The 25,675-nt window shown below is 41.9% G+C and overlaps 1 protein-coding gene across 1 annotated transcript in view; it reads right to left on the bottom strand.

The window, feature by feature from the left end:
* Nucleotides 1-25,675, bottom strand: part of Cerk (Ceramide kinase) — a 338,420-nt gene that overhangs the window by 156,870 nt on the left and 155,875 nt on the right. Inside the window, exon 2 of the mRNA XM_067141010.2 lies at nt 6,365-6,613. Coding sequence (XP_066997111.2) covers nt 6,365-6,613 — 249 coding nt within the window. The remainder of the gene's footprint in view (nt 1-6,364; nt 6,614-25,675) is intronic.

Here is a 25,675-nt window from a genome sequence, read left to right as displayed (position 1 = left end):
TGCTATATACACATTCCTTCCTTCCTTCCTTCCTTCCTTCCTTCCTTCCTTCCTTCCTTCCTTCCTTCCTTCCTCACATATTTATCTATTGTCTTAATTATAATTACATTATCCATTGTCCTCCGTCCCTTCCTAAAACAACTCTGGTAAATCGATAGTATGGAAAACTCTTCCGCCCAGTTTCTCAATCTGTTCGCTAATATGCCAGTATACACCTTACTCAATGCGTCTAATAAAGTTATGCCCCTGTAATTACTAGGATTATTCCTTACTCCTTTCCTTTTATAAATAGGACATATGATACCTTTCTGCCACTCCTACGAAAATGTGGCACCTTCGAACAACTTGTTAAATAATATTTTTACAGCTTCTTTCCAAAACACATTTGTTATTCCATTCCCACCCCCTGCTGTCCTATGTTTCGCTCTTCCTAGCAATTCCAACACCTCTTCCCCTGATATTTCTTCATCCAGCTAATAACTCCCTATTGCTATCTCACTCCCGAACTCCTTAGCCCATTTCTCTTCCTTCCACCCATCCTTCCCTCCTAACAGTTCACGAAAATATTCCACCCATGTTTCATAGTCAAATTTAGGTTTTACATAACTCTTCTCTCCCCTGTTAATTTTGTTCATTCTCTCCCATACCTTTTCTCTTTGCTTGATTTTTCAATCCCTGTTAATCGCCTCTGTTTGTTCCTTCTTCCATAACTTTTCCTTTCTATTAGTTTTTTTCCTTGTACACCCTCCTCGGCCTACAAGAATCCTCCCTCTCTCCCCTCCCCCATGCTTTCTGAACTCTCCTAGCGCCCTCATGACTACTTTCCTCAATTGCTTGCACTCCCTATTTATCAACCCTCTGTCTCTTCTTTCTCTTTCTCTGTTTATTTTTACCTCCGCTACCCTCTTAATGGGGTATTCAAGTAGCTCTACAGCCCTATCCACATTATTACTCAAGGCTATTTCACACCCTACCTTAATAATTTGGAAATACTTTTCTAAATAATTATCTAGTTTCACTTTTACCTCCTCTGTCCATTTATATTCAGTAAGTCTCATACCCTTTTCTATACCCTTCCTTCCTACTCCCTCCCCATCCCCATGCACCATTCTCCTCAGGTTTATAAATATCGCGGGCATGATGATATTGAGCCCAGTCAACAACCTCAATCTTATTTGTTCTTGCTAACATGTCTTCTGAGCTGATTACCAAATCAGTAACACTACCTCCTTGCCTCGTAATGTAAGTCAACTTTCCATCTCTATCCCCAGTCCACCATCCATTCAGAATGTACAGATTACCTGCCGAGTACAGTTCCAGCAGTTTCTACCCATAACAATTTCTACCTATAACTTCACTCCGTCTCTCTCCCCTCATTACTTACTTTCCCTCTTTGTTATATACTGGACTTCAACAACCTATTCTTGCATTCCAGTCTTCCATCGATATCGTCTCATCTTCCTCATACTTGTCATTGATCCCACTAATTTCCTCTATCAGCTCATCGAAAAACTATCATTAGCATATGCCGATCACCTCGAGTGGTTATACAGAAAAGCCACGCATGCCTCCATACCTCCCAAATTAAACCTAATCCAAAACACCTCCTCCATCTCATTTTCTATTTCTTCAATCAATTCGCATATTTCTTCCTTTATTAATAATGTTATTCCCCCTGGATTCCTTTCCCTCCTCCTCTGTTTTCTTTTCGTTATGTTCCTTACCACAAACCCCTTCCACGATAGACTACCCCACTTCTACCCACGTCTCCAAAAGGGTCACAATATCAAAACTCTCCGCTAATTTCACCACCTCCCCGTTACCTAACTTGCTTATCACCCCTTCAGTATTTACAAAACCTATCTTCCAATATAGTTATTTATTCCCTTCCCTGCCCTCTCCCCTCCCTACCTTATACGTGTTTCCTTCTGTCACAGTGGTCGATTTACTTCTTGTTACCCTCGCTCCTTCTCCTTGAGCTTCAATTTCTGCCTATCTGACCATTTTACAATTTTTTACACCTTTCTCTTCCTGCCTTTTATTTTTCTTACCCTACAAGTCTTTTAAATTCAAGCTCTTCCCCTACCCAGTCTTTCTCGTTATCTTCTTTCTTCTCCTTCCACTGCTCCGCTTGCGCGCGACGGCTCCAAACCATCCTCCCAAGTTGTACTCCCCATTACCCCTTCCTTCTCCTCCTCTGTGCACTAGACATCGCTCACTTTCGCACTGCTATTCACTGCTCCGTCATCACAATCTGAACTTGTCTCGACCTTACCTTCACTTTCACCAGCCGACTGGTCGCCAACCTGCTGATGTTTGCCATCCATTTCCTGTAGCTTGGTCACCGACCAAACACGTGACCATCTTCCGTTCCCAACGACCAGCTGATGACCTCTAATATATGCTCTCAGGCCTTGCTACCTAGCCGCCCATAAATGTTCACTTAAAGCTAAATTCTTTAAACGCTTCATACCCATATCACTCTTCAACCACACTTCCTCCCCTTTAAGTTTCCTGCGTTCCTTAGCACAATGTCCGCCATCAGGGTGGATAATAGTGAAACTATGTGCCTATTGCCCTTCCTTCTCCCTATTCTATACACATCTTCTATGTCCACCTCACTAAAGTTCATTTTATTTTGCACCACATCCACCACCTTACACACTAGATCCACTTTCTTTCCTCTTACACCTTCTTGCATTCCATAAATAAAAGCATTCTTCCTCCTTCTTTCCTGATCACCATTAGCCCCTTCACTCTCCACCTTAACCACCTCCTCCTCCACGTATTTTATATTCTTCCTCAGAATTTCTATCTCTTGTTTATTGCACTCCACCTTCACCTTTAGCTCTTTCATCTCCTCTTTGACGCACTGCTTCATATCCTTTGACTGCTTCTTTATCACCTCCCTTACTTGTTCCGTGTGACATGCCTCTTTCACGACCTCCTTTATCGCCTCAATTTCTTCCCATCCACGAGAGCCCACTGGGCCTGGATCTGGATTCATCTTTACACCCCCGATTGTTAACAACACTGCTACCACCACTGCCACTGGCAGCATTGCCAATATCCCCTCTTTCACATCCTTCGTATTCTTATTCTTTACCTCTTTAATCTTCCATCTGCTCTGCCAACTTCTATCGCAGCCCTATGTTGTTGCAACATGTTCCTCATTCCTCAGCACTCACTCAGCACATCCGTACTCTCTGCTTGCTGAATCAAGACTGATAACATCATCAGAAAATCTAATGGGTTTGATTTCCTCTCCTTGATTTATAATTTCCTTAAATGCCTGTTCTATATAAACATCGAAAAGGAGGGGGACAAACTGAAAATTTGCCTCACTTCCTTCCGGATTGCTGCTTCATTTTCAAAGCCTTCGATTGTTATCACTGCAGACTGATTTTTATACAGATCGTAGATAATTCTTCGTTCTCGGTATCCGATCCCGACCACCTTCAGAATCTCAAATAGTTTGGTCCAATCAACATTATCGAATGCCTTTTCTAGATCTACGAACGCCATGCATGTGGGATTGTCCTTCTTCATTCGATCCTCTAAGATCAGACGTAAAGTCAGGATTCCCTCACGTGTTCCAACATTTCTTCTGAAGCCAAATTAATCTTCTCCCAACTCGGTTTCAACTTGTCTTTCCATTCTTCTGTAAATAATGTGTTAAAATTCTGTAGGCGTGAGATAATAAACTATTGATGCGGTAATTTTCACACTTGTCAGCACCGGCTTTCTTGGGAGTAGGTATAACAACATTCTGCCGAATATCGGATGGCACTTCTCCTGTCTCATACATCTTACACATTAAATGGAATAACATCGCCATGCTGCTTTCTCCTAACGCAGTCATTAATTCCAGGTGCCCTGTTCCTACTTAAGTCTCTCAAAGCTCTGTCGAATTCTGACCTCAAAATTGGGTCTCCCACTTCATCAGCATCAACAGCCTCTTTTTGTTCCAGAACCATATCATCTACATCTTTACCTTGATACAACTGTTGGATATATTCCTGCCATCCTTCTGCCTTGTCTTCATTCCCTAGAAATGGTTTTCTATCTGAGATCTTAGTATACATACACCTAGTTTTCATTTATCCAAATGTTTCCTTGATTTTCCTCTATGCAGTATCTACCTTTCCTACGACCATGCAACTTTCAACATCCTTGCACTTCTCCTTCAGCCATTCTTCCTTAGCTGTCGTGCACTTTCTAACCAATTCATTATTTAATCGCCTATATTCTTTTCTGCCTCTTCATTTATTGGTGGTTATATTATATTTGTTCTGACGTGTTACTGTGATTTTGGATGAAGTAATGGTTTAAAGAGTATGGTACTTTATATGCCGTTACTTTGTGTGGTAAATAATAACCTACTAAAACGTTTCGAGTGGCGAGAACGCTGCTTAACTTCAGAGAATTTAGTACAGATAAGAATATATAAACCCCATTCCAGACGTTCAGCGTCAGAGTAGGACGCTGATAGCTGGTCGTCGCGATAGCAATCTTGCTGAGTACGAGAGGATCCGCATGTTGGGATATTAGGTTCACGCACTCGGTCGAGGGGCCGTGGGTGCGAAACTACCATCCGCGGGATTAAGCCTGAACGCCTCTAAGGCCGAATCCCTTCTAGCCAATGTTGGCAGCGATATGTTAGTTATTTAATTATTTGCTGCAGCTTGATTGAACGGGAAACTATCTCGCTCCTCATTTCCCTAGTACGCCTTTTCAGTTATGCCTAGGCCATCTATGACAGCCGATGGTGGAACTGTTGAGGATTCGACCAGCCTTAGGGCTGAAGACTGAACATACAACAAATTAAAAAATATACCATCCAAGTGTCATAGATGTCATCTAATAATTTGTTATTGTTGTTTTTCCTCCACCCAGTCCAGAAATGTGTTATGATATTTTATTATTTTGTGTTCCGGAGCCCCTCATGCAGTTAGAGTTGCATATATCACAGTTTTTCTCCATCGGTTTACCTACGCGGCGTAGTAGCAAATAGAATGTTTAAAATACAACGGATATCTACCAGTTCTAACCGAACCGTATTGCTATTTGCGCCGTTAGAAATCCTGATCCGGTCAGGAATGGAACTCGGGCCCCCCTGAACCGAAGGCCACTACGCTGATCATTCAGCCAAGGAATCGGACACTTGTGTTTAACGATCATCAGTAAATAAACCAATAAAACCGAGGCATTCATACATACATACATACATACATACATACATACATACATACATACATACATACATACATACATACATACATACATACATACATACATACATACATACAATCCTTTCAGCATTCAGACTGCATTCTTTCGTTAATTAACTAAGCATCTCCACAGTCCTCTATTGACCTACATGATCGCACCACCACCGAAGCCGGTTTATGCATATAGTTACACCTAACTTAGCCTTTTTCTCCTCGTTTTGAATACCGTCGTGCCATTATTCTCGCCTGTTTGTACCAGCAATAATTCTCGCTACTTTTATGCCTGTTAATTCAAATTTATGAATAAGATATCCTGAGTACACCCTGCTTTCACTTCCGTACAGCAAAGTCGGTCGACGAAAACATTTTTTTTCCGGGAGCTGACTTATTTCATACACAATCCTGCTGATTGCAATTGCGAGCTCACTGCATTAGCTTTGCTGCAGCCTGATTCAATTTCATATAGTATGCTACCGCCCTGACAGAATACACATCCAAAATACTCGAGATGATCCACCTGATCAACATCCAACTGATACAATTTTGTATTCCCGGCAGTGAGTGAAAATTCATGCAGACTTCATACCATGTCGCTATGCTGTGCTATTTCTAAAGTTTCTCGCGGGATGTTACACCATCACCACTTAGCCCTCGATGCCGTTGCTTTGCGATTGAAACTATAGGCCTATAACAGGTAACACTTTGCAGACTCTATGATTTTGCTGTCCTAAGAAATGTGCAAAACTTCTCGGTCAGTTTCCACATGATATTGTTGAAGATGTTCTAGGTTAAACCAAAGGTTTTGGCCAATTTCTATTTTATGACGTAGAGTTGGTGTTCGTAACATTTAGTGTTTTAAGTGTTAATGGACAAAACACGAGAATCAAATAACTTATTAACGGTATTATTGGTTTTACGCCCCACTAACTACCTTTACGGATTCCAGAGACGCCGAGGCGCAGGAATTTTGTCCCGCGAGAATTCTATCACGTGTCGGTAAGAGGCTGGCGTATTTGAGAACTTTTTTCCAGATACCACCGGCCTGAGACAGAGCTACCATGTGAGCTACTCGGACTGGCAAGCTACTGTGATGCCTGCGACTAATCCTATGAATGAGAAATAAGTCCACTTACTGTTGAGATAGTTCCTGATGGTCTTCACCCAGGAGGCTGCTTGTCTGGGGTCTGTGTGGTTGAGGGTGACGGACCGGTGACGCCACTTGTTGTTGGACGCAGGGACTGCATGGTGCAGAGTGAAGCTAGTGTGTCGGGGCGGCGACTTAATCTCGTCATCCAGCTCGGCGGAAGGACAGCACTGGGACTTGTCGGAAGAGTGGACGTAGTGGACTGCGATCACATCGGCCAGTGGCAACGTGCAGCGCGCTGAAACAACACACTGGTCTCATTCAAAAAACACTATGGCCAGCTAAACACTGAAGAAAAAACCGGCCTCTAGAATTGTTGAAGCGTGTAATGCAGAAAAGGAACATGTTATATTTTTCAAATTTTACAAGAGCAATAAAAAACATTGTTCCTGACATCAGCACTACTATCACCTTTACTAAAAAATTACAATCTTATAAACATTTATAACAACAATATTGTCATATCTCTTTAAATTGACCTGTTATAAAAGAAAGGGAATTTACATTAAGAGCCCTTCTTACACTGTTCAGCTATGTGGTGCTTTGTTGTTGTTGTTATTATTATTATTATTATTATTATTATTATTATTATTATTATTATTATTATTATTATCATCATCTTTCAATATTATTGTTAGGACTTACAACAACTGAAACATTTGAATATAATACAATAAATGTAATTAATATAAGAAAAATGAGAGAAAAAATACCTTAAACATTCAATCACACTTAGATTTGCCACAAAATCTATAATCATAATCTAAACCCTGGTACTGCGCTTCTCTTTTAGTCTATATCAGTGGTTTCTATTTCTTACACATTGCCCATCCACAAATTTCTGTCCATAAGTCATCCATAGTGGGAAGATATGTCATCGTGTTGTCCATTGTCTTGTTCTCTACTGGTATCTTCCCACAGTAGCCTTTGTTCAACAAAGACTAAATAAAGAGTTTTGATTTTCAAAAACAGACAGCAGTTGAGGCACATAACCCGTGCATAAACGGTACATGCTTCTATGATGTATCCTTTCTGCAATGTTTATAGAGGATTGTACATATAATGTATTATATAAAACAATCCTCAGCCTGTTTCTAGTCATTCGATCGGATCAGGACTGGAAAATGAAATGGCGTATGGCTTTTAGTTCCGGGAGTGTCCGAGGACATGTTCGGCTCGCCAGGTGCAGGTCTTTTATTTGACTCCCGTAGGCGACCTGCGTGTCGTGATTAGAATGAAATGATGATCGAGAAGACACATACGCCCAGCCCCCGCGCCAGCGAAATTAACCAATGATGGTTAAAATTCCCGACCCTGCCGAGAATCGAACCCGGGACTCCTATGACCAAAGGCCAGCATGCTAACCATTTATCCATGGAGCCAGACATCAAGAATGGAATACAGTGACTACACGGTGGTCGAGTCATAAGTCATGGCAACTATTTCTTTTTCTCGGGAACAGGAGATAACACGGAAAATGTACGATATGTACTTGCGTGTGATGCCATTAGATGGTGTATGCAAACAGCAGTGTGGATCTAAGCACGCCCCCAAGTTCAGTGTGTGAGTGAGAGCGTCACAAAATGAAAGTCAACAAGCAGGAGGTGCGATCGTATATTAAAATAGTAGTTCTCCGCGGCAGAAATGCACGCCAATGCCATCCAGAGGTGCGGGAAGCATTAGGTGTGTGACTATGATCTAATCCCCAAAGTCAAGAAGCCATTACGTAGACAACGGTTTGCTAACAAAGAGAACACCGTAACAGCATTTCGGAGAGAGGTGTCAAACGTTAGCGTACACATGCAGCGAAGGGCATTCAGCCTCACCGCTGGCAACTCACATTGGAAACCTTGGTTGATTATTTCGAAGGTCTGTAACCAGTGGAGACCTGTCCTTTGTACGTAGTCGTGTGTATTTGCTGTCTATACTATAATAAAACAATGTTTATCAATGGCCTGTGTTCTGTCACTTTCCTACGAAAATCTCTCTGAAGTCATAATTTGTCTTCAGTTACTATGCATAAGTACATGCCCTATATTTCCAAATGCATATCTTAGATTTTCCGTGTTATCTTCTGTTCGCGAGAAAAAAATAGTTGCCATGAATTATGACTCGACCCTCATATATGTACAGTGTACACAAGTATGAAGGCTGAGTTTTCAACCTAATCAATACTTTATTTACAAAATGTATAAAATTATTTACATTCGGTTTCGACCCGTAAATAGGTCATCATCAGCTGTTTGTGAACCTGCTGAGAAAGGTTCCTAACTCCTTTACTAACTTTATAAACATATAAATCTGAATTAAAAATGAAAAATATGAAAATTAATATTTATTAAATAAAATACACAACCGTCGGACCTTGTACTCACACTTAGTTCTTACCTGATCACTTACACATACGTTATTTGATGGCGCCAGCTACAACTCAGTGCAGTAATAATAGAATGAGAATCTTGAATATCTCTAGGGTGTGGGGTAAATAGCTTACTTTCGACAACATACCATATAGGTTCTGGGAAAAGGAGATTGTCGTTTTGTTTCCTCATTAAATTTGAGGTTATGTAATTCTACTCTTGAAATGAAACGATAAATTAATTTGATAGAACAAAATATATTCTTGAAATAATTTCAATAAAAATAGTAAGAACTGTTGCGATAAAACAGACGAGATTATGAAATTATGACATTGCAACTGAGAGAAACTAGGCATGAATTTGAATTCTTTTGACCGGACATTTAACAATTATACACGAAATTTATCCCTCACTGGTTCACTTGACTGTACCTTCAACACTTTGAGTGAAATTATGACGTATTCCTTTGAACTGGTATTTGCTGTAGATGTATCAAGCCTAATTTGGTGATGTATCCTTTTTCTTTCACTGACGACTAAGTATCCATGTGACTGCTTCTTCTCCATCCAGATGACTTCTTGGTAAGTCTGTCCTATATGACTTTATGGCAAGCCTATCCTTCTATGACTTCGTGGCAAGCCTTTCCGTCCAACTGCACTGACCGACCAACTGTGGTCTCTCCATCCTTTCGACTCCCTCACTGTTCACCTATCCATTTGACTTCTTCGCTGTTCACCTTCCGTTTGACGAATGACTGACGCTACAATATACAGCCACCTTATATAGACATTAGTTGACACACCTACGCAATCTCCAGAAATAACTATGATCTACTCCCATCCAGCGACAAATGTTACATACAATTGTGAAATTGCCCGGGGGCGGCAATAGGTATCTCCACAAAGTGAGCTCAGCGCTAAATGCTCACAATGACGTAGCAATGACTCGGCAGTTACGCAGTTATGCGTTGCAATGTCAACACTTATTACAAAGCAGATCCATATCTGATATACAGCAACTCTTACTGTACATATCTTCAGTGTTAATCTACACACACGTATATATACATACATTCAACTACAATCACGCAAGCGATCATCATTGCATAATGTAATTGAACAATAATAATAGTTACAATAATACTAATAATAATAGTATAGACATAATAATAATAATAATAATAATAATAATAATAATAATAATAATAATAATAATAATAATAATAATAATACAGATATCATCCTGTAACGGGATTTGAACCGTTACACTGCTTAATAGCGATTGTACATAAAACATTACTAAAAACTAATTAAACAAGAATGCCTTATTCTAATATAATACTACTGTTAAGATATATACATATGGTACAATTATAGGGCTTTGACTTGTTGGAGTCCCATTCAAAAATCTATACTGTTGCCAACATTACGTCAAACAAGTACTTAAATAAAATTCAGGAAACTCAATCGTCAATATCGCCCCAGTGCGGCATGGGCTCATCAGTTGAATACCGCACCTTCCCAGGACACTGGCCGGCTAGCACGCCAGTAGCGAAACCACTGCTACTACTACTACTACTACTAAAATGTTTTCATTCCTCCCCTGAAGGGGGAGGCGGGCCTCTTAGACGGTGGCGCCGTCTCTCAGGCCGGGAGATTTGTTACGGTGAAGGATATGCGCGGAGAAGGTGAGGGGGTTGGCGGTCGTGTCCTATACAAGGAACTGTCCCGGCATTCGCCTTAGTGCAGGAGAATGGAAAACCACGGGAAACCATTCTCAGAACAGCTGACGGTTGGGACCAGCCGTCTCCCGAATGCAGAGACGTAGAGCCACGGTAGAGGCTCTGCTCTGCTCGGTTGGCCGGTCAGAGTGCAGAGCTATTGGACCACAGACCAGCCATGGTCACTTATGGGCCAAGGCACACTCTGCATCTACCCACCACACCACTCTATCTATCAATGTTTTCATTTCCCACCCTAGAGGGTTGCGCCCTCTCTTTGGTCAAGAAATGCGGGCGGTTTGTGGAGGTGTGGTGGAAGAAGGAGGTGGGTAAAGGATGTGAAGAAGGAAGATATGAGAGGGTGTTTGGCTTCTTAGCTAACGAGTAATTTGATTTGATTTTGTTATCATTTACATGAGCTTTTGGTTGCTCTAATTGTTGTTTTTCTCATTTTTTGTTTTTCTACTCTGAAGAATGAGCGTTGTTAAAAATACTTATATTCTGATCTGGGGAAAATAAAGTTAAAAAGTTACATGACCGGATATGAAATATTAAATAATACAAAGTAGAAAAAATCCACCGATGATCCTTCTGGAACTGGAAGAGCGATGGGAGTTTGTTGACGATGTGGTAATGGAGCTTTCTTTCCCGATCATTGTCCTGCTTGCTGACTGGATGCTGCAGTGTCATACTGAGGTCTGAACGAGGAACGGTTGTTGTGGTGTCGGAGAGACGAGTGAGTAGATGGGCTGGAGACGACGGAACGGAAGACGTGTACTACCTGAGAGTACTCTATGTAGGTGAATTTCTGTGGACTGAGGATCGCCGTGAGTCAGCGAGGGAAGCCGATATCGTGAGTTTGAGGGTAAATGGACCTGTGTTAATGTTCGCTGTTGTGAGTATCGTCCTGCTGTTGAATACGGTTGAGCTGTTTAGTCGTTCGCTGCATGTGACTGTGTAAATTACTGGACTGTCTGAGGAGTCGAACCAACGAACAGTCGTCGTGTGTTGAGTGGCTCGCAGCCCTGTGTTCAGATCCAGCGATCTACACACAGCTACTGTATGAGGTGACTGGACTTGGAGAAAGTGGAAGTAAGGATTAAGCGCTCGCAGGTAGAGCAACGGGCTGGACCAATTGCTGCGCCATAAGGAAGAGCAATTTGTAAATAAACAGTAATTAGTAAGTGTGGCCATTCATAGCTGATTAGAATTGTGTGTAGAGTAATGAAACAGATGGAGTTTTATTCGTAACAATATAGTAGCCTGCTAACAAGGGAACTATCAATGAGCACATGTCGAAGTTTTAGTAGTTGGGAGTTTTAACTGAAGATTCCGAAATCGAAACCGATATACCGAGCAACATAGTAGTATAACTGTATGGGATGTTAGAGTTTTGTTTGGGCAGCCCTAGTTACTGGCGAAACATTCACACGCTACAGTCAAGCGCGCGCCCCACCATTCACTTGGGCATCTCGAACTGTTCAGGAATATCAAACTGCGTTCAGGGTTCCACTTCGGAAACTTCCAGTTAAAAGCCTCAGCTAATAGGTAAGTGAGCTTCCTATGGGACATAGATGATTTAACACAAAATTCCAGATAGTTTCAAAACGTAAAGATGGCGCGCGCTGTACAATGCGAGTAAACGTGCTCGGCAATTCACCTGCCATATCAGCCAGATAATATTTATTTTAATACTTGTGGGTGTGCTAGTGCTTTATTTAAGTGTGGACTTCAATAGCCGTGAAGTACTATGACGCCGAAGGTCGTAAATGAACGTCTTTCGAAGTTCGAGAAGCGAATGGCAAATTCCAAGCACGCTTGGAGCAAGCCATGGCTGCCGGCGCGACCAGTGCTGGCAACCCCGACGACAAACTAACCGGCCTCGCTTCACAGTTCCAGGACTTTCGGGAAATAATTTAGGAGGAATTGCGTGAAATGAAGGAGGAGGTGAGCCATCTACAGGAACGTCTCGACCAGCAGGACATTCTGATTGACGAGGCAGAGCAATATAGCACAAGGAACTGCTTCCTCCTTCGTGGTGTCTGTGAGACCCCCGGCGAAGACACGTACGCTGTGACGCTGGGTACGTTAGAAACAGTCTGAATATCGAATTGTCTATAGACAGTATAGATCGATGTCATAGACTGGGCCGTATGAAGAGGACGGCAGCTGAGGTGGTGTCCGCAGGAAATAGACTGATCATAATTAAATTCCTCAGGTACCATGAAAGAGACCCCATCTGGCACACCAAGCGATCTCTTAAAGGTACCAAATTATTAATCACCGAATCTCTGACGTCCACAAGGAAGGAAGTATTGCGTAAAGCCCTGGACTTAGTATGAGGCGGGTTTCGACGCAGGACAGCCACATTTTCCTTCATTTAGAAGACGGGGAAAAAGCTCCACATTAGTTCACCTAATGAACTGAACTTACATATGAGGCGGTTAGGTGGATTATCGGAGTGATATGACCATTGTGGTGTGCCCACTAAATGATGTTGTTATTATTATTATTATTATTATTATTATTATTATTATTATTATTAGGTTTACGTGTGTGTGTGTGTGTGTGTGTGTGTGTGTGTGTGTGTGTGTGTGTGTGTGTGTGTGTGTGTGTGTGTGTGTGTGTGTGTGTGTGTGTGTGTGTGTGTGTGTGTGTGTGTGTGTGTGTGTGTGTGTGTGTGTGTGTGTGTGTGTGTGTGTTTTAGTGGTGCGTTAACCAGTCAGCAGTCTATTTCTTCAGGAAATCCAGATAAGGTTTTTGTCTCCGTTAAAATATGCCCGTTAGTGAGGTACCTACGGTATTTTCCCACGACAATGACCTCTCTACGAATAGCACTCTCCTCACTCTTTACCAAAGCATAGATGCTGGCAACCATTTGAAACAAAAGCTTCCACTATATCCTCATACTCTCCTCTGTTGTCACTTGAACAGCCTAAGTATGTCCGCACACTTTAACGAAATTCAGGCTATATTTAACAAAAATAGTGTTCATTTGATAGGTATTAGTGAAAGCTGGTTATCGCCAGCAATTCCAAACAACATGGCTATAACCTCTATCGCTATGATCGTACAAATAAGAGGGGAGGAGGTATTGTTCTCTGAAGAGCCGTGTAATTTGTACCTGTATGTACCAGTGAATTGCCAAGGACGGAGTTTATTTTCGTTGAAGTAGTTACTAGTGGACAAAAAATACTTATTGGAGTGGTTTACCGACCACCTAAAGTATCTTAACTTGCTACCAGCCTATCAACATATCATTATATTAATACTAATCTACTTACGAAGAAATACGATACTACCGAGCTCGATAGCTGCAGTCGCTTAAGTGCGGCCAGTATCCAGTATTCGGGAGACAGTAGGTTCGAACCCCACTGTCGGCAGCCCTGAAGATGGTTTTCCGTGGTTTCCCATTTTCACACCTGGCAAATGCTGGGGCTGTACCTTAATTAAGGTCACGGCCGCTTCCTTCCCACTCCTAGCCCTTTCCTGTCCCATCGTCGCCATAAGACCTATCTGTGTGGGTGCGACGTAAAGCAACTAGCAAAAAAATACGATACTAAGAAACTAGAACACTTGGCCATTCATAACTGGTTAGAATTGTGTGTGTGTGTGTGTGTGTGTGTGTGTGTGTGTGTGTGTGTGTGTGTGTGTGTGTGTGTGTGTGTGTGTGTGTGTGTGTGTGTGTGTGTGTGCATTTAGTGGGTCATCCTGAAATAAATTAGAGTAACGAAACAGGCGAAGTTTTATTTGTAACATTTTGTATGACTTGACTAGGCTATCTATCCCTCTGACCCTACTAACCACGAACATACTGCTAACAAATGTCCCACACCTTAATAAATCTCAAAGTGACTAACAATCCTCAAAAAGTGGTAAAAAGTTTCAGTACCAGCCGTGTCCACCCACGATCTTATATTTCTTGCCTACTCACTCCGCGTTCCAAAATATAAACCTAGGTATATAACGTGCAGGAATATGAAAGATATTGACATGTATGAATTAAGACACGATGCCTACAATCTTCGGTGGAATGACATTTTAAATCAGACAGACATTGATGCGAAAATAAATACATTTAATTCGTTAATACACAATCTATACAACAAACATGCACCCGAAAGACAGACCGGAATATCCCGCAAACCTAATCCATGGCTAAGCTCTTCAGTTAAAAATATGATGTCTCAACCCGATACTCTTTACCGACATTACAAACGTACTCATGAACCAAGTGACTATGAAAAGTATAGAATAATTAGGAATAAAACTAAACAAATCATCCGTAATCTTAAATTTAAATATGTTCGCGAATCAGTCAGTAACCTAAATACGGCTAGTGCTTGGAGGCATCTCCGAGCCATGGGCATAGGAAAAACACATGAACGGCTTCAGGTACCTGACATAACACTCGACGATTTAAATTCATATTTCAAGGAAGAGAGGGCTCAGTCTAATCCGCTTAACAGACCACACGCAAATAACGTCCCAGCACTTGTCCCACAAAATCGCCCCTGCATTACGTTTCGTATCGTCAGCACTAAGAGAGTCTGGTATTCTATTAAATCCAAAGCAAGTTGTGTCGATGATATTCCTATTACTTACATACATAATGTTACAAATAAAACTTCGTCTGTTTCGTTACTCTAATTTATTTCAGGATGACCCACTAAATGCACACACACACACACACACACACACACACACATATACACCCTCACAACACAATTCTAACCAGTTATGAATGGCCACACTTACTAATTACTCTCTATTTAAAAATTGCTCTTCCTTATGGCGTAGCAGATGGTCCAGCCCGTTCCTCTACCTGGGGACGCTTAATCCTCACTTTCACTTCCGTAAGTCCAGTCACTTCATATAGCAGCTGTGTGTATACCGCTGGATCTGAACACAGGGCCGCGGGCCACTCGACACACGAAGACAGTTCGTTGGTTCGACTCCTAAGACAATCCAGCAACTCACACAGTCACATGCAGTGAACAACCAAACAGCTCAACAATATTCAACAGCAGGACGATACTCACAACAGTGACCATTAACACAGGTCCATTTACCTTCACATCCGCGACAGCGGCTTCCCTCACTGACTCACGCAGAAATACACGAACACACAGTATAGTCTTCCGTTCCATCGTCTCCAGTCCACGCACTCACTGGTCTCTCCGACACCACAATAACAGCTCGTAGTTCAGACCTCGGTGGCACACTAGCGACAGCCAACACCTCTGTCGCCCTCAGCCCAGCCACCGAACCCCAACTCACTGAGTGTCACACTGACTCCACCACGGAGTCCAACTCTGACTCCGAGTCCAGCACTGACTGACTGTCCGCGGCTAACCTCCATTTTTATAGTTCGGGTGATTTCAGCCAGAATTTTCGCGAGGTGGCTAGAGGCAGAACATTCCCGTTGAATCTCCAAGAAACTCACAGGTAAGCTGGCCGACGGGAACAATACAAGGAAAGGCCGGCCCCACCCCACAAGCCGGCTGGGATATCCCAGGTCGTCTGAGTCACCAGCCCCTTCCTGGAAGTATCAAAAGGGGCTACCAAAAGGGCTGGCACGTAACAATAATATTATTGTCGCTATTCTACCCATTCTTACCCATATTTTTAATTACGGCCTTAAAAACGGCACATTGTCGTCAATTTGGAAGTACGCTAAATTAATTCCACTTCGTAAGAATCCAGGTTCGAAACTCCTATCCGATTACCGTCCCATTTCAATCTTTTCTGCTCTCTCCAAAGCGTTAGAGCGGTCGGTACTAGCGCAAATACTGGAATACCTGCACGCTCACTCTCTTCTTGACCCGCTTCAATCTGGCTTCACGAAGGGCCATAGCACAGCAACTGCCTTACTCAAGGTGACTGAGAACATCAGACAAGTAATGGACGAAAGACAAGTGTCAATACTCACACTCCTTGACTTCAGCTGTGTTTTTGACACGATAAACATCCAGCCATTGCTGAAGAAGCTCGAATATATTTTTGGTAATGTTGCTTTAAAAATTTTCACCGCATATCTTACAGATCGTATGCAACGTGTTATAGTACAATATAATGCTTCACAGTGGTGACTCCGGAAGGCAGGAACCGCCCAGAGTTCTGTTCTTGGTCCTCTTTTGTTTGTCCTCTATATTAATGACATCTCTTCCAAAATAAGGTATAACAGATATCACCTCTTTGCTGACGACCTCCAAATTTACTGCCACGTTAATATAAATGATATATCGAACACAATAAGATATATTAACTCTGACCTTTAACAACTCAGTGTGTACGCTAGTGAAAACTCCTCCTCAACCCCCCCCCCCCCAAAAAAAATCATTATCGGTTCTCAGAAATGATTAAACATCATGTACAAAATTTATGCTATTCCTCCGGTAACATTAAATGCCACCGTAATCTCGTTCAGTAAGGAAGTGAAGAACCTAGGTATGACCCTGACTGAAACTCTTGATTGGCCTGCGCACTTAAGAAATACATGTACTGTATAAGTTAATAGATCTTTCGTTGTGGCAGGGTCACGACTTCGGCATTCACTCCCAGCTGCTGTCAGGAGCTCCAACTCAATATCAAAATTTAAGACTGCATGTAGAGATTACCTATTGAATACCACTGATGGTATCGTGTGATTGTTTCGTGTGTATGGTGACGTATGATAGACTGTGTGATTGTGGTGATTATTATTACCATAATTATTATTAATATGATCATTACAGTGTAAATGTGATTATTATTATTATTATTATTATTATTATTATTATTATTATTATTATTATTATTATTATTATTATTATTATTATTATTATTATTATTATAGTGTAAATGTACCTACATAATATCTTGCTTCCTACTCATGTACATAGATCATTTTTATGGCCATACTTATATTTCCATTTACTTTACTACGTATTGTGTTCTCTTTATGCATTGCTGTCCGGCTCCATGGCTAAATGGTTAGCGTGCTAGCCTTTGGTCACAGGAGTCCCGGGTTCGATTCCCGACAGGGTCGGGATTTTTAACCACCATTGGTTAATTTCCCTGGCATGGGGGCTGGGTGTATGTGTTGTCTTCATTATCATTCCATCCTCATCACGACGCGCAGGTCGCCTACCGGGTGTCAAATCAAAATACCTGCACCTGGCGAGCCGAACCCGTTCTGGGATATCCCGGCACTAAAAGCTATACGCTATTCCATGCCATTCCATTTATGAATTGGTTATATTTTTCAGTTTGTATCTTAATTTTTCATTACGACTTTGTCTCTTTCCTCTTTACTTTTATGCTTTGTGGGACCGATGACCTAGATGTTAGGAAACAACAAGCATCATCATCATCATCATTTTTATGCTCCAGATTTATTTTATTTTATTTGTTGAACTTGCCTCTCTTTCTTCATTATATGTTGTCCAAATCTGTAATTTTTAGCCTATCTTTGATTTTATAATAGAATAGTACATGTCTTTTATAGGCTTATATATTATGTATTATCTGTAAATTACATGGTTAAGTGTAAGAGAGGGCCACGAGCCCTGACTTCGCCACTGCTAAGGTCAATAAATAAATAAATAAATAAATAAATAAATAAATAAATAAATAAATAAATAAATAAATAAATAAATAAATAAATAAATAAATAAAATGAGTAGGTGAAATTGAATGAAGGTGCAGCAAAGCCAATGCAGTGAACTCGCAATTGCGGTGAACGATATTCTATAAAAAAGAAGTCAGTTCTGGGACGAAACTGTCATTACATCGGGCTGTTATCAGACCAAATTTTTTGCACGGGAGTGAAAGCTGAATGTACTCAGGATATAGGCCTATTATTCATAAGTTAGAAGTAACAGACATGCTTGTAGCGAGAATAACTATTGGTGAAAACAAGTGGCAATAATTGCAGGAGAGCACTCGAAACGAGGAGATAAAGGCTAAATTAGGAATGAACTGTACGCATAAACCGGCTTTGAGGAGAATGCAGGAGAACAGGTTACCTAGGAGAAAAATGAACTCGATCATGGAGGGTAAGAGAAGAAGAGGGAGACCAAGGCTACGACGGTTTCCAATGATTTAATGATAATAGGTGTGGAGTTAAACGAGGCCTCGGATCAAGTGCGAGTAGCAAACAAAGGATTTTGGAGGCACCTACTTAATTCACAGAGGCTTGCAGACTGAACGCTGTAAGGCATAACAGTCTATAATTAAGATGCATGTATGCAAAAAAAGTGGAACAATGATCCCACATGAGCAAACACACAAACGGTAAAGAACTTTCGACTTCATGGTACTCTTGGATTCAGGTGGACTATTCCGGTAGAAATTCACCAGCTGGCGTTTTTACAGACCTGTGCCGAAAACAACGTACTTTGTAGACATACAAATATAAAGCGAACTTGGATTAAACATTTAATGTTGCATTAGATGAAATACTTTCATCCCAAAGTAGTGTAAGGCATGGTGGTAGGCATGTAGCAGGGAGAGAAATGAATAATATTGTATCGCAGCAGAATGGAACACCATGTAAGCTTCACTGCTGTGTATAATTCGTACATAATAGCCGTGCTAGGCGAAAATAGTGGCGTTCGATAAAATCATGTAAGGGAGCGAGGTATCGACCGCTCCATAGGTCGAGCGGAAGAGAGCGCGTCATTGCAGTGCGGTGGAAACGAGACACCGTCATAATACGCTACACTTAAGTTTTTATCATAATGATGTCTGTCTCCACCGCGTAACGCCTGGTTACGGGTTAGATTCCCGACCGAGTCGTGGGGTTTTAACGGTTCATGGTGAATTCCTGTGGCTCTGGGACTTCGTGTTAGTTCTGTCTCTAACATTGCCTATACCACACCCTGCACTTCCCTACAATAAGTGACGCACCACGGACCCTCACCGGAGGGTCTGTCTACCTTACAAGAATTCAGCCGCACTCATACAAGAAGTGGTCGATGACCTAGATGTTAGGCCCCTTTAAACAACAAGCATCGTCATCATCATCAATACACAGAAGGTTCTCGGCGACGCAAGGACGGGAAAGGGCTAGGATCGGGAAAGTAGCGGCCGTGGCCTTGTGTGAAAATAGCAAACTACGGAAAACTGATGATGATGATGATGTTGCGTGTTGTTTAAAGGGGCCTAACATCGAAGGTCATCGGCCCCCTACGGAAAACTACCTTCAGGGCTGCCGACGATGGGTTTCGACCCCACCACCACCAATCTCTCGATTGCAAGCTCACTACTATAATACCAAAACGCGTAGCCAATCCGCTCGGTGATTATTATTATTATTATTCCTCCAAGTACCGTTCCTTATAAAGAAGCTCGAGTCTACGCGGTATGGATCGTACAGCTATAAGTTTGCAATCAGAATTTGGTGGGTTCGAATCCCACTTTTAACAGTCCTTAAAATGGATTTCTGCTGTTTTACATCTGAGAAATGCTGGGATTGCATCTTAATTGAGGCTATGGGCGCTACCTTCCAAGTCCTAGTTCTTTCCCATCTCACAGTCACATCAACGAAAAACTCCAAGTATCCGAGTGCCGTTTAACTACCAGGAAGAAAATCCCCGCCCCCCGCCTCCCTGATTGGAATTATATTGCCATGGAAAAGTGTTCTTTGACATGCTATAGAATAACAACTTATCATATTTTAGAACTCTTAAGGACTGCATCAGGATTCGATCTTGCAAACTTGAGCAGAGGAGATGAATATCTACCCAACAGAGCGACTAAACCGATTTATTTATTTACTTATGAGCTTTTGTCCGCCTCTGTGGTGTAGTGGTTAGCGTGATTAGCTGCCACCCCCGGAGGCCCGGGTTCGATTCCCGGCTCTGCCACGAAATTTGAAAAGTGGTACGAGGGCTGGAACGGGGTCCACTCAGCCTCGGGAGGTCAAGTGAGTAGAGGTGGGTTCGATTCCCACCTCAGTCATCCTGGAAGTGGTTTTCCGTGGTTTCCCACTTCTCCTCCAGGCGAATGCCGGGATGGTACCTAACTTAAGGCCACGGCCGCTTCCTTCCCTATCCCTTCCAATCTTCCCATCCCTCTACAAGGCCCCTGTTCAGCATAGCAGGTGAGGCCGCCTGGGCGAGGTACTGGTCATACTCCCCAGTTGTATCCCCCGACCAAGAGTCTGAAGCTCCAGGACACTGCCCTTGAGGCGGTAGAGGTGGGATCCCTCGCTAAGTCCAAGGGAAAAACCGAACCTGGAGGGTAAACAGATGATGATGATGATGATGACTTATGAGCTTTTGTAAAAGAAGTTAAGTAGAAAAGTAAAAATAGTCGAGAATGTTATTCATTGTCCTGACTACGCCAGTAAATTCTCAGTCAGTCCGGTTGACAACCTGTACTACGACAGCCAGATAAAAGTGCCTTATAAATGTATTTGGCAGTTGGGACATTTATCTGGAAATTCGGTTGAAAACGCGTACTACGACTTTCGTTTATGTGCATTCTGGGAAAATATTCTCGAGTATAGCTATGCCGAAGTTGGAGGGACTGAACGCTCTTATCTGGGACTTCGCTCCTATCGGGGACGCTACTGTAAAGAATCAAGATGGCTACACATCAAGATGAATCCACATCTGCATGATGCTGTGCGAAATTAAGTTCTAACAATGTAATCTATGTATATATTTATAAAGTATGTCATGCTTCCTGTCCAACTTTCACAGAATTCTTAAAGATTTCCCAAGCTAGCAAGTTGTTGCTACTGACTATATCAGTAGTACACAAGCGAGCAATAGGAAGCTTCATGGATAGCCGTGGTCGGTAGGGCAACGTCGTTTGCTGCTATGCGGTTTTTCGTGGGGTCGAATCCCAATAGTCTTAACATTCTTTTACCTTCTAAATGATAGTCGGTAGTGTACTAGAGGTGATAGTACACATTTCCTAATCATTAAAATGCGTGTCAAAAGCGTGGGTTCTAATCCAAATCTATCCGAGACGCACGCATGGAGTAAAGGCATACGACATTGTTCATGGCGATTCGTCCGTCGAATGAGGATGTTAAGGAGGTTATATTTCTTTTACTTCATAAGAACTTGCTACAAAAGTATTTACGCTAAAGTGAGATAAATGTTTGCCAGTTACTATTCTCACATTGTATTGAAAAGAAAGAAACGAACTACTTATTCAATGAGCAAACAATAAATTGAATTAATAAAATTAATGATCCCACGCTGCATCAGTGGCATTAATCACGAATATAAACTTTACTTTCGCCGTAATGCGCATCCTCTTAAATAGTACTAGACAAAACAGATACATAACCTGAATCTTAACTTTTGCGTCCAGGTTACATTTTCAGTGTTTTTATTTTCTATAACAGTTTCAGTTTCGTTATACAGTTAACTAATTTTAACATTTCTTCGTATGTGTATATTTCAGTCCTAATTCTGTTTTTGACCTGAACTTCCACATTATAGCTTAATAAGAGTCTGATATTGGATTCTAGTAATACAATTTCAAAAGGAATAGAGCTAAAGAAATGAAAACACCAGGGAACACGTATACCACCGCGCTAAATTTCACTATATTTTCAGTAACCTTATTACCAATGAAATGAAATGGCGTATGGCTTTTAGTGCCGGGAGTGTCCGAAGACAAGTTCGGCTCGCCAGGTGCAGGTCTTTCTATTCGACACCCGTAGGTGACCTGCGCGTCGTGATGAGGATGAAATGATGATGAAGACAGCACGTACACCCAGCCCCCGTGCCAATGGAATTAACCAATTAAGGTTAAAATCCCCGACCCGGCCGGGAATCGAACCCGGGACCCTCTGAACCGAAGGCCAGTACGCTGACCGTTCAGCCAACGAGTCGGACACCAACCCAATAAAAATGTTACTACATCTTCCGCATTACAATACCGTCGTTAAAATCCGTTGATAATACGCAAGAAAATATTTAACTTCCAGTTTGCAAAACTGCAGCCTACGTATTTGGCTGTTTACCTGACAGTCGTAGTACAGGCCCGTAGTCCTGCATTGTCCTCATAGTGACACGACCAGGTTGTATTCATATTAATCCCTGGGTACAGGGCTGGCTCTTCCACCATCTCCGTCGTACAAAATTCCACCTGCGCTGGAGATGTCGTTGGGTCTTCACCTCATTTGTAACTCTAAGTTGGGACCCTACCAGATGGTACACACCTGATGTGTGTGCTCGGGGACTCGCATAGGTAGGGGCACCGCTCACTGGGCAGAGACGCCTTCGAGGGGAGTCCCCACCTGCTACCTTGAATATCAGCATATACCGTTATAATATAAATGAAAATGAAACAAAAAACCCACAATAAACACAAAATAAGAACATCAAAGAGATGTACATATCCAACTGATGAATTTATAGCCTATGTCGCTGCGAAACATTTGTGTTATTTTTTAGATTTATTTTTGTATCACACATCCAAAGAAGACTAGTAGGCCTGCACGGTATAAAACACAATTAAACTTTCTTCCGAAACAACATTTATCAGAAACAAAGTTCTAGCCATCATCTAGGCCTCAGGGTAATGCTGGGAACGAACGGAGCGGAGCCGAAGGTTCCCACGCATTCAATTGGAGGTACCGAATACACCCGAAAGTGAAATCGTGGCGGGAAAACCATCGTTTCCTCCGAAACCTCCGTTTAACTCAACGCTTTCCTTTACATTGCTGCATTGTCATTTGGACGTTACGTACATGCTGTACAACGTTTTAGAATGCCATTATGATGAATGGATGTAGGGCCTATTAGGAAATTATAACAAGTGAGGTTACAACTCGCAATCATAAAACTACAGATATTTGATGTTCCGAGCACTGACTTTGAGAAGGGACTGTTTTCTTCAATTCAGAGGCAGATGCTATTGACATAATTTATTAACAGAAGGCGTATAGGTAACACATTTTTACAGTTTGAGGAACACAAAAATTATATTAAATAGTCAAACTCTATTCTGCAGGTGCACCAAGTGTAATAAGCCTACGTATCGTTAAGGGAGCGCAGCTGTGAACTTCCATTCGAGAGATAGTGGGTTTGAACCCGACCGTCGACAGCCTTGAAGACGGTTTTCCGTGGTTTCCCATTTTTACACCAGGAAAATGCTGGGGATGTACCTTAATTAAGGCAACGGCCGATTCCTCCCCACTCCTAGGCCTTTCCTATCCCATCGTCGCCATAATACTATCGTTCTGCAATGCGATTTTATTTGATGGAAATAAATATCACACGAGAACACGTTCACTTCCTTATATACATTACTTTATTGTCACTGTAAGTCACAACACACAATTATACATACTAGCAAGTGACACTACAACACTTAATAGCGGAATGTCTGAAGTCGATTCTGACAAGTACAGATATCAACAACACTGACTCGCGCACTGTAACATACTCTCTCTTGAACTCACCGACTCCACCTCGGAGCCCAACAGTCACTCACAGTCCATCACTTGCCTTCGAGTCCAACCTGACTCTCCGAGTCCAGTACTGACTGTCTCACTGACTGACAGCTCGATATATATACTATTCGATCAACCATCTAGAATTATCGATTTCTGGAAGGGTTCTTACAACACTCTAATGGAACACACTCGAAATATCGATCGACCAACTTAGTCGAATGGAGTACTCGAACTTTCGTTTACTGTTTACCAATACACATGGAAATCTCTACAACATTCCTAATGTCTCTACATGTATCTGGATAATAAACCTTACAGTAAGTTTTCAGAACCCTTCATATGTACCAAATTATAGTAGAATAAATCTAAGATACGAACATTATAGAGTTTTCTACCGCTTTCGACTATATAGATTTTGAGGTTGAACTTTTATACACAATACGTATTTGAGGCTATACAAATTTTATAATACATATTTACAGGGAAACCATGTATTAGTCGTGTTTAACATTTAATAAAAGATAATTTAGCATTTAATAAACTATAATTAAAATATATTAAACACAATACTTGAAGGTTTTACACCAGTTACGATGTCGTACTTACGAGAAGACCTATCTGTGTCGGTGCGACGTATAGCAACATGCAAAAAAAGAACCTCTGAGATTTAACCAAATATTATACATAATTTACAGGGTATTAAAATGAAAGTATCCAATATGTTAGGTGGTGATAGTATGCATCGAAACAGGAAGAAAAGTCTAATAAACGTGGGTTCTACAACACAAGTTCTCAGATCTGAACACGTGTTTATAGGAGGTGCCTAATGTGATGTCAGCATGGCAATGCATTTCTAAACCCTGCAATAGTCCGGTCTCGCGGTGTAGGGGCAACGCGTCCGCCTGTCACCCGGCGGCCCCGGGTTCGATTCCCGGCCGGGTCAGGGGTTTTAATTGTAAATGATCAATATCCCTGGCCTGGGGACTGGGTGTTTGTGTCGTCCTTAACGTTCCTTTCCTCACATTCAACACTTTACACTTCCGCCATTTACATAATACACGCAGGTTCCTCATATATGTTCCACGTGGGGGCAATCTCCCGAATGCACGCTCACAGCTACATGACTCAAACTGCTTAGTTAACTCACTTGGTTTTGATAAAGTAATCAAACAATTTTAATTTATCCCATGAATAAAGTGCTATATTTCGGTCTTTGCTACAGTGAATTCTTCGGGGAGATAAGCGAGAAGTATTTTAAAAAAACAGACTCGCTTTGAGTGTTCTTCGGTTCGAACCCCCACTGTCGGCAGCCCTGAAAGTGGTTTTCTGTGGTTTCCCATTTTCACACCAGGAAAATGCTGGGGTTGTACCTTAATTAAGGCCACGGCCGCTTCCTTCCCACTCCTAGCCCTTTCCTGTCCCATCGTCGCCATAAGACCTATCTGTGTCGGTGCGACAAAAGCAACTAGCAAAAAAATGAGTGTTCTTCGTACAGCATGCTGTTAAGTTTATGTCCTTGTAGTTTGCTCTGAATGGTGAAGCGATTGCTATCTAGCGTACCTTAACTACCGTGTCCTCGTTCATTAAAGGCTTGCTCACGTTCTTATTTCATATGGGGCCTGAGAACCCTGAGAATTCCGTGTTGACTGAAGTGCCTACCGGTGTGGCGTTTTGCATCGAGGAATGGAAAGGGAGCGTCTGTGGCCTGATCAACCCGACTTTCTCCATGAACTGAAAAACTACTTCTAAGATGATGTGTTCTGTCGTTGAACCGTTAGCCGACCAGAACTTTCTCGCGTGATAGCGGAACGA

This window comes from Anabrus simplex, chromosome 2 (genome assembly GCF_040414725.1).
Source record: "Anabrus simplex isolate iqAnaSimp1 chromosome 2, ASM4041472v1, whole genome shotgun sequence".
Classification (NCBI taxonomy): domain Eukaryota; kingdom Metazoa; phylum Arthropoda; class Insecta; order Orthoptera; family Tettigoniidae; genus Anabrus; species Anabrus simplex.
The sequence above is the reverse complement of the archived record's forward strand: the minus strand, read 5'-3'. Positions and strand labels throughout refer to the sequence as shown.